At 55.2% G+C, this 9,759-nt stretch overlaps 2 protein-coding genes across 2 annotated transcripts in view; one reads left to right on the forward strand and one right to left on the reverse strand.

The window, feature by feature from the left end:
* Positions 1 to 2,252: 2,252 nt before the first annotated feature.
* CSUI_000863 (cyclin-dependent kinase regulatory subunit protein) lies at positions 2,253 to 5,378 on the reverse strand. Its single transcript, XM_068061070.1, has 4 exons — positions 4,079 to 5,378; positions 3,785 to 3,895; positions 3,473 to 3,657; positions 2,253 to 3,319 (listed from the first exon to the last, which is right to left on the reverse strand). The coding sequence occupies exons 1-4, from the start codon at positions 4,509 to 4,511 to the stop codon at positions 2,660 to 2,662; spliced, it is 1,389 nt and encodes a 462-aa protein (XP_067926944.1). The 5' UTR covers positions 4,512 to 5,378; the 3' UTR covers positions 2,253 to 2,659.
* The window catches only part of CSUI_000864 (golgi to er traffic protein 4), a 6,456-nt gene continuing 1,745 nt past the window's right edge, over positions 5,049 to 9,759 (forward strand). The window contains exons 1-5 of the mRNA XM_068061071.1: positions 5,049 to 5,864; positions 6,868 to 6,935; positions 7,849 to 7,998; positions 8,792 to 8,904; positions 9,220 to 9,264. Coding sequence (XP_067926945.1) covers positions 5,719 to 5,864; positions 6,868 to 6,935; positions 7,849 to 7,998; positions 8,792 to 8,904; positions 9,220 to 9,264 — 522 coding nt within the window. The 5' untranslated portion in view covers positions 5,049 to 5,718. The remainder of the gene's footprint in view (positions 5,865 to 6,867; positions 6,936 to 7,848; positions 7,999 to 8,791; positions 8,905 to 9,219; positions 9,265 to 9,759) is intronic.

Raw genomic sequence — 9,759 nt, forward strand, 5'->3', positions numbered from 1 at the left:
TCTTGCGGCAGCCTTTACACTCTGCTGCAAATTTTACAAGCTACTATTTACGTGGGTTTTAAATATGTACCACGGCAGGAGCGCAACTGTATGCAGTTGGCCAGCTTTGTAGGCAGGCCTATTTTCACTGAAGTAGTCCACACAGTTTCCACAGAAAAAGAAAGGCTGCCACACGCTATCGTGGCTGGTAAAAACTGCACGTGCAACGCGTGGTTAGGGAAGACGGAGTTAGCAACAGTGTCCTAGAGGCTTCCTATGGAGCTTTTTGACGGATCGCCGAGACTGATATGGGGGATTTCCCCGAAGTTTAGGACGCAGCAGGACTCCGACCCATCTCGGCCAAGAAGCAGGTCTAAACATTTTTGCCCCCTGAAACGCACTTATCTCATCAGGAGTTTGGATGACTCTCTTGAGGTGGTAGCTTTCCACAAGCCAAGATCTTCTACGCTCCCATCAATCCTGATGCTCGATGGAGACGTGCGCGCGTAGTAGCAAATGCGAGACCATAACGGCTCGGTCTGAGAGACATAGCTGTAATCGAGACGTGCTAACAGCTGTCTGACAGTGCCGTACCAGAGAAATGGCCTCAGTACAGACGTGTCTACGGTTCCGCTTGCGTTCAGACGGTGCCCAGGCCCTCTTCAGCTGCGAACGTGACGAAGGGATTTGGACAGATTTCTTAAGTAGCGACTTCCTCGCCGGGGTCCGCTGGAGGGGATGGCCCTGGCCCTGCCGAACTGGCTGATCGTCATTTTCTGAGATAGGCTTCCTTGTCAGGCTACGCTCATGGGATGCAGTTTTGTGCTTGAGCGGAGGGGAAGGCCATTCGGCAACCCGTAAGAGAGGATCCTTCCGGAGTGGTGACACTTCCAAGCAACCAACCGGCTTGGTCTCGAGTCGATTGCATGGCGAGTTACCCAGCTTCCAGGTTGCATCTCCGGGCACCCCTTCCCCGGTCTGCGCTTCGTCGCCGTCAGCCTCCGCAGTCAGGGAGCGAGACCGATTAATGACTTGTGTCCGAGAGCATTTCGTGTGCAGGCTACAACCAGCGCCAGTTCCTTCGGCCCCGCTTTCGGCCGCGGGCGGAGTCCCCGGCGGCTGCGATGAAGACGGGGCTTCACTACAGACTCGAGGCTTCTTGGCTGATAAAGTCGGTTTTAGCGCCTCCACGCCTGACTTCGTTTTCACGGGTGCAGCGCAGTCTGGCTCTGTAGGGGAGCCGTCCGTCAGCCACATCCATGGGCTGCGGTCGGTTACTGCTACCTGTCCTTTTTCTGGCCTCCTACAGACTCGGACCGTGTCTTTACCTAGGACGTGTCCGCAGAGCACCCCGTGACACTCTGCTTTTGGCGAGAAGCGAGGAATCCGCCGAGCGACGCTTCCCTGTGGCCACTCAGCGTCTTTTCCGTGCTCGTCTGGTATTGATTAGCTCAGCTCACATTCCCATAGCGGCCGTTCGTCAGCACGACCGGTAGAGACTGAAGCAGAGTTAAGCTAAGCAGAGAGACTGTGCAAGCTACAGGTCGCCTCTCACCGCTTCAGAAAAGAGTGATGATGTAATTCTCGCCTGAGGACGGCGAAGCAAACGAGCCAAGTCTGTGACCGATGTCCCCCCCCCTGAGTCGGTTCTGCCCTGTGGGTAAAGAAGTCAGCGCAGGTACCATGCTCATCTGTGTGCAGAGGAGACATACTTCCTCGGCGTCATTTCTGTGGGAAATCTCTGACCTAGCGGCCGGTGATCGATCTAAAAGGTCCGCCAGCCCCGCCAGGACAGAGCTGGCTGTCGCTTCCCCCGGCTGTCAGCGAAATAGTGCTCCGAGTGGTACATCGTTTTGGGTGACGTGCGCCTCTGACCTGTACGGAAGTCCCTGCGAACTGAAGCGGCTTGGTCGCGTCGTTTCCCATTGTTGCAGTCTGCATCCGAACCCACCGCCAGAACACCAGCGACGGTGCCATCTCTGTCATCTTGACACCGGCACTGGTCTTAAGCAGGCCCGCGTGTGTATGTACGCTAGGCAGTCGAACTCCGCACCGAAAGCAGCTCCGCAGCCTCTTGATACCAGCGTGCTGCTCCGCAACGTTCACCTGGAGTGCGATTCAAGACTCAGAGTGTGGTTACGCTAAACGTTCTGCTTTTCGTGTAGTTCGGTCACCGAAAAAACCAGTGGCTTCGGCCGGCCTTGCCGGCTCACACGCACATCCTCTCTCAAACACGCTCCAACCGTGGATCTTTCGGCGACCCCAACAGGAGTAAAGCGAAGGAGCCTCGGTGACGAATTACTCCTGACACTCGGCGGTGTTACATTAGACTACAGGACACGCGGCCGCAGAGGCAGTCGGAACACGTGGTCCGAGGCCACACGCAGTCGCCAAGCCCGCTCTTCCCTCACACGTACTCTTAGTGACGCAGAGCCGCACAGCGTGCGTGATAACAGGCAAGCGCCTCCTACACGGGCTAAAGAGTACGGAGGCCAAAAGAGAAATTTCCATCTGCCGAAATACGCTGACCCAAACACAAACTCCGGCGTGCATAGCTCCGGCAACACCAAGCTTGCGTATGAACATGCTCCCCGATACCGGAGCGCGATCGCTGCTCGGTCATACGCTTTCTGCAGAACAGCCCTCTTCAGACTCTGGAAGTGCTGACCAGGAGATCTCTCTAGGAATCGCAATTGTGTATCTTGTTGTGTTTGACTTTCGGCTGCTCTTCTCTATCTCCGTTACCTGCATGTGCTTCTCGGCATCTCTTCTGCACTCCGAAGAGTTCTGTCCTCCGACGCTCATTTACCCCCCCTCCGCTTTGCTCCCCAGTTTCGTCACCCGTAAGATGGTTGTCCGTCTGCCCGAGCGTGGAATCGGGAGCATCACACGTCTGACGACTTGACCCGCATACTGCTGAAGAAACCCCGTTCACACCTGCTCTACAAAGACGGCCGGTCTCGCAGGTCTGTAACGCGGAATCATCACCTATGTCGGCAGACCCTTCTGGAACCTGATCGATTGTCTGCCTTACACCCAACTCTTCATGGCCCGCTTGCCCAAAACCTCGCTCGGCACTGTCTTGCTGCCTGCTCTTGGGAGCTATATCGCATCGAGTACTAGTCTGCGAGAAGTAAGACCGCTCCACGCCGCCTCTGTGAGCATTACCTGAAACTGTGGCTCCATCACAGTGTTTCACTGGACCAGCCCGTGTGCTCTCCTGCCAAGGCTCAGTGGGGCCTTCCCCATCTACGATCTTCTCATGGGGCCACGGCTGACAGTTTCCACTCTTACATAGAGAGCTTGACCCAGGTTGTTCGTCGTCACTGTCCACAAGCACCTGTAGCAACAAAAACGCCTCCAGGCAGATGCCTGGTGCTGCGCGCAACGCTGCGGTGGTGAAGTTGTGTGGTCATGCGCGCCTACGCAAACGTTGCGTCACATCTCTGCAGCTATTGCCTCGCGAAGATCCCAGCTGGCCCCAGCCACTTACCTCGTCTCCATCGCCTGGGGCGCCATCCACGTGCGGCCTTCTACGCCCTCTGGCGTTTTCCTGTTCTTTTGGTCGCCGAAGTATTAACTCCTTCAGCTTGTGATGAAAGCACATAAAGTGCGTCCAGCCAGGCGAGAGCGCGATCCCCAGACAATGAATGAACATGTCCTCTGTGAGCAGGCCTCCTAAAAAACAACCACAGGGGCGTTTCTCGTTGCGGTTTCTCTTTCTCGCCACGAGACAGCTCTCTTCAGATACTGTCCCCACCAAGGACTTCCCTCCATATCTGAACTGACGTCGACCGCTGCTCACCCGGCATCGTCGCCGCGAGCTTCTCAGCTTCCTTGCGAACTCCTCTGGAGAGGATGACGTGGCGGTACGTGTAGCGTTCGTCGTCGTACCGCGGCGAGTAATATACGTCTCCTGGGGTCACACCACAGAGAAAAATACTATTTTCTTGAGGGCAACGCGGGCAGTTGCGAAAGGGCTCGAAGCTGCAGGGAAGAGAATAGCTGCTACGGTGTTTTCCGGGAGCGAACTCGCCATCTACGGCGGGTTGGCTCCCGACCGGTGCGCTCCTGTCAGGGGTCTGGCTGAGATGCTTACCGAAGGGGGTTTCTTTCCACGGATAGTTACGGATGTCAGTGTTGAGGATCTCGCAGTTGATCTCTCTGCCAAGGTGAGGATCCACAGGAATAAAAACAGCCCGGTACCTCTGCTGTTGCTCTTGTTCCCGCTCTAGAGCAGCTACTTCGAGCGCATAGAGGCGACTTCGCCTGCTCGCGGGGTCGCCATCTGAAGATCCATTACTTTTAAATATCGCGGGAATGCACTGCTGTAGGGCGGCCACCTGGCTATCAAGGTACGGTTGCGCCATTCCCGCGCCGAAGAGCCCGGTGCAGAGCTTGCCTGCCTTCGTCTTCGTCACAGCCCAACAATCAGAATCAGGTGCCGCCTGTGGCCGGCCGGTGACACCGCTCCTCCCAGGCCTGCCCCGTTTTAGGACTGAAGAACTGCCAGGCGGCGCCTGGACAGGCATACTGAGGAGCAGCTGGCCTGACTCAGTCGAAGGACGGCGGCGGGAGCAACACGGTGCCTTGTGAGGTCGGAGAGGACAGGGCCACTGTCGGTGACTCTCTGCTGGATTCCACAGCGTCGCCACTGGAGATGCTTTGTGGATGCTGAAGCTCAAGGACGATGGGGCACCCTACATGATGGTGGGAACGACCGCGGCTTTTCAGGAGAGCTCCCCAAGCGACCAGGGAGCGATAAAGCCGAACGGCAAGCGCTCTACAGTCCGGCCGGGAAAAAAAGACAGCGCCGGCTGATGCTTTCTACAGAAGTACTCAGCCGAGGTCCGCATGTAGTTATCAATGCGGTGACGGGGTACCCAAGAAAGAGCCCAGGAACGCTACGCGGGCAACCCGAGTCCGCAAGGGGACTGAAAACACTGTCTTCAGGCCCGAATTTTTCCAGTCCCACGGAGGGCATCCCCCCGGGCATGGTGCCGGACTAGTCCTGAACTCGGCTGCCACCGCTAACGCTGGGGATGAACAGCAAGCTCATTCCCATACTACTGATACGGTGTAGCCCGAAACAGGACAGAAGACTTTTCGATGGCAATTTGATATTGACGAAGGAAGAGCACACACTTTTTACGATCTGCCAAAGCTAAAAAGGCCGGCAAAGAGTCAAGCAGGGGGGCGGTTTCTTGTACACGACCGAAGTGTACCAAGCAGAAAGCAACAAGTCACTGCCTTTTCATTCCAGGCAGACGCCACCAACCACTCACTCCGTACCCCCCTGCCAGCGGGTGCTTCGAAAGGAGGCGCAGGCGCCTCAACCTTCGTGAAGAGTTCTCGCGTGCGCTCCTGTTCGTTTTCTTTCTTTTATCGCACTACCGTGCCGTTAACTGTGCGCCAACGGTGTGCCTCACTGGGGATCCGGATCCCGGACACCTGCGGCCGTACGTACTGGATCGACAATTGTCGTTTCTGCATGTGGGGCCGTCTTTACGCGATTGTCTCGGACCTCTATCAAGCGGCCACTTGTCATTTCACGTGGAAAACCAGGGTCTAGGTTATAATCCCACCCGCGAACTGTCCGTATTTTGACCCTGGTAGCAACGAGTGTTTACGGATGCGCACGTACCTTTTCAGTGGGCGGCCTTTTTCAGATCGTGCAACGGCTTCCGTGCGCATTAGGGTCGAGAACAGGTTTTGTACGGTGCAGCAGGGAGTTCCGCCATGGAGATGACGGGGCAGCCATCAGCAGGACGCTCCGTGGATGCCAGCGGGGCGATACCGTCGAGGATTTCGGCATCTATTGATCGCAAGATCGATAATGGGGAATTTTACGACGCACACCAGCTTGTCCGGACCATGTTCTTCAGGTGCGGACATACTATCTTACAGGAGAGATGTGTATTGCTAAGGGCTGTTTCTGGGGACGCACCGCGTACGAAACACACTGATAGAGCCAAGGACTTGTCTGGTGAGGTCAAGTTCCTCGAATGCCACTGTTTCCCATCGACGCGTGGGATTGGAGCTGAAAGTACAGCAGAACCGCTTCTTCGGCATTAGATAGTCGCTACAAATGTGTGGTTCTCTGCTTTCCCGGCAGGCGACACGAAGTCCAGAAAGGACAGATGTACGGGAACCCCTGGTTGCGAGAGGTGTATAGCGGCCATACAATACGAATCGCTGCGTGTGCTACCGGGGCTAAGGAGGTCCGTTTTCATTTTTAATGATACCGCAGGATCCAGTATACTCCAACAGATGAGGACCGAGGGAGACGACTTTCGTTTATCCGTGAGATGCTGGCAGGGAGGGTGTCTGCAGTGTGTGTTTGAAGGCCTCGTGAGGTGACAATATTCTTAGCTGGCAAGAGAGAGGCACTCTGTCGCCCTTGACCGCTGCCTAAGGAAGAATCGTCATCTTCCCGAACAAACGCTCCTTCTTCAACCAGCCGTGTTCGCAAGCTCTCAAAGTCTATACTTAGTCAGACTGCAGATCCTTCTTCATTTACTTTTTTTCGTCTGATGAATACCGGCGTCGCTCCGTTGGTTAGCGCAACCAATGCCAATTACCGTTGCTGCCAGGGTCCTTGGTAGCAAGCGCGGGAGCCGCGGCGCTGGACGTCTGTCCTTTCAGCTCATTTGCCAAGCCAGGGATTACCAAACCAGAGTCCGCAGAAAAGCCTGGGCGGATGGAGAAGTTAACCACGCGTGCCCAGTTTCAACAAAAGGACTGTGCTATGCAGTTCTTGTGTCGCTTGCCTGGAAGTCATAAGAAAAAATTCATACGAATGGGTGTATCCCTGGCGGCGAGCTTTCCCAGACCACGTCATCTGTTGGTTTCTCAGTCGTGACTGAGGGTCTTTTCTTGTGCTTTCAGGTTCGTGACGAGGCAGGAATTTAGCCAAGCAGTGGCGATCTGCAGGGTCTATGCTCTCAAGTTTGCGGGTATGTGATGCTCTTGCGCCTTGTCTCGGGTTGGCCCGCCTACCTGTCTCCCCGACCGCTTTGTCTTGTTACAATGTAATTTGGGGCCGAAGCTTATTCGTCATCAAGCCCGCGTAACAAGTTTTGGTGCGGGTATATTACTCCGGGAAGCTTTCAGGAGAGGTGGTGAAGAGTTCTCCGCAAGAGGACATACCGCAGTCTAACGCATGCACTTCTGCATAGGGAGACGCATGAACCGTGGTACTTGGAGTAGCGACAATGAAAGAGTGGAGAGATAACCCCGCCGATATCACTACTTGCGGCTTACCTGCACGAAACTGGGTATATTATTGGCAGGGGTACATCGGGGCGTGTTCGGACGAAGCAGAATACTGCACTCCGACTGTCTCTGTATGCCTTTTCTCCTGAAAGAGCTCAAGCAAGAGCCCCTCGCGGTGGACCTCGCAACGATGATGCTGAAAGCGTTCGAGGACAGGGATGCCAAACCAACTGACAAGGAGTTGAACCAGGTGCGTGTCTTTGAAGGTATGGGCTTCTAGTGTACTTCCCGTCGCCCGACACTAAATCATTTGCTCTGTTCCCTGCCGGAGTGGTGGACTCAACGTTCTGCACCCAGGGAGGTTCCTCGGCGAGAACAACGCTCTTTGTGATATGATTGGTCTTTCTCATCGTGACAGCGGGGGATCGCCGTAGGGGTCGGGCTCGCAAGCGAACATAGTTCTTCTGAAAGGTGGAGTGGCCGGGAGCTTTTGCAAGACTGACATCAGGCGTTTCGCAAGGGAGTGACGTTTTCCTCTGTTACGACATCTGCTAGCTCCTTTACATTTCTCGCTCTCCTTTGGGCCGTCGCGGCGGTGAGCGCAGGAACGTGGCACTCGGACCTCGTTTTCGTACTGGAACACCGCGATCTCAGGTGACGCGTCGTTCTATGCGCGTGGGTCGAGGACTGCGTTCCGCTGGTGCTCCCCCCCAAAATTGGTGTGGCTGTTCAGATTGTCGAGCTTTTCTCCGCGTGCGCAGCTGCAGAAGGGAACGGCCGAGATAAATACAAATTCATCAATCGGTAAGAAGGCGTTCCAGCATTCACGGGAAGCTGATCGCTCTCGCGGGAGCACGCGGTATCGGGTGGCTCGTGGACCCCGACCGTGAAATGTGCTTTTCTTGTTGGGCCCCGTTCGTTTTTTGTTGGCGGAAGAGGGTCATAGCAGCCCCATATCGTAGAAATAGAGATAGTTTGGGGTGGACGAGATGTAGGGAGCAATGAAACCTTCCGATCCGTCTGCAGCTCACAAGCGCGATTGTTGAAGATGGCATTCAGCCACTTGTCAGCTGTGTCCAGGTGACAATGGTTAGGGGCGGCTTCGATTGGAAGAGCGACCCGTTAACTTGTTGCGCGACGCCACCGTAGTTAAGGGGTCGCTTGGTGGTGTGCGTCGTTCTAGGGCTCTGAAGTGGTCGCGGTCGCCAGAGACCCCACATGGCGACGCCCGTCTTCATCGGGTCGCTGCGGAGGCGTACTGGAGGGAGAAGCAGTACGGTTTATGCCAAGTAGGGTGACTCCTTTGCTTGTCCTTCCACTGTAGCACTTTCCTGCTGTCTTCGTTATTGTTTCTACTGGCCGCTGCACTCTATATACATGAATGTTTGACTGCCTGTCGCAAGTGTGTGGCGCGCTTGCGTGCGAAGCTACCACACTTAGTAGAGGCGCAGCTACGCTGTTTCCTCAGGTTGCGAAATCTGCCGCCAACTGAGGTCACACTTTGACACGAATCAGGGAGGGGTTCATGAAAATGCTTTCCTTGGATTAGCGCCTTGGGGGAAGAGGCACCAATTCTCTGGTTTCGGTTTTTTTGTAGTAGCAGAACATCACGCGGCCTGCAAGGCGGCGGCGGGTAGCATGCCGAATCAAAAGCACTTTCGTCAAAAGTGGCCGTCAAGTAGGGATTCTTTCAGTTTTCCGGATGGCCATGTAAGAGGGGAGACTGCAGCGGGTGACTGCATGGATCTGTGTTGTAGCACTTCTGTCCTATCTTGCTTAGAGGGGAGACAGACAAGTGTTGGATCCGTGAGACTGAACAAATCGTCAAAACGGGTCCGCGCATAGAAGTGCACTAGATGCGCGCCAAGCGAGCACTCTTCGTTTCGATTCCACGCGCCACTGTTGTAGAAAAGGAAAGCAGGTGGAGAGTTCGCACGCCTCGCTCATGGAGAGCGAAGCGGAGAAAGAGAACACCCGTGGCGCTCTTTCCTGACGTCGCGACTGCATCCTCTTTTGTCTTGACAGGGGCACCTGCTCTTTTGCCGCGACCCAGAAGCACTCGCTCAGATGGTAGGAACCCCGGCAGCCGCCGTGATGCAGAGCGCGTGTTTCAAGTTTTCCGGGATGCGCTATCTGAACTAAACTCTGGGGGGAGGAAGAGTATCGACACGCGTACGCGTGCGTTTTTGTCACCTCTGCCGTCGCACGAGGAGTGAAGGGAATGAGAAGCAGATTATGAAGAAACACCTCTTCAGAGAAGCCAGCAGCAGGTGTCAGTGGCTTGAACTGTTGAACGTTTTGCTTGAATGTTCGTCTGTTTTGTTTACTCCGCGAATGATGCCAAGGCAGTTTAGCTTCCAGTATATGTTGCTGGAATGAGACACTTTCCTTTGTCTTCATCTGTGTGGCCTCTCTTCGCATTCTTTTCAGTGTTCGAGTGATCCTCGCAGTGATCGTACGGGGCCATACGGATGAAACCTTGACAGAGCGATTGTCCAGTTGTGCTTCCGCCTGTCAACATGTGCCCGGTTTTGCGCACGCGTAGGCGCGCAGGCGTACTATGTG

Source organism: Cystoisospora suis, assembly GCF_002600585.1.
Source record: "Cystoisospora suis strain Wien I chromosome Unknown contig_342, whole genome shotgun sequence".
Lineage (NCBI taxonomy): Eukaryota > Apicomplexa > Conoidasida > Eucoccidiorida > Sarcocystidae > Cystoisospora > Cystoisospora suis.

Coding starts and splice junctions, on each gene's coding strand:
- CSUI_000863 (XM_068061070.1), bottom strand. CDS start 4,511: ATGCCTGTCCAGGCGCCGCCTGGCAGTTCTTCAGTCCTAAAACGGGGC. Junction 3,658..3,784: donor GCTCGCGGCGACGATGCCGG/GTGAGCAGCGGT, acceptor GTTGTTTTTTAG/GAGGCCTGCTCACAGAGGAC. Junction 3,320..3,472: donor CCCCAGGCGATGGAGACGAG/GTAAGTGGCTGG, acceptor TTGTTGCTACAG/GTGCTTGTGGACAGTGACGA.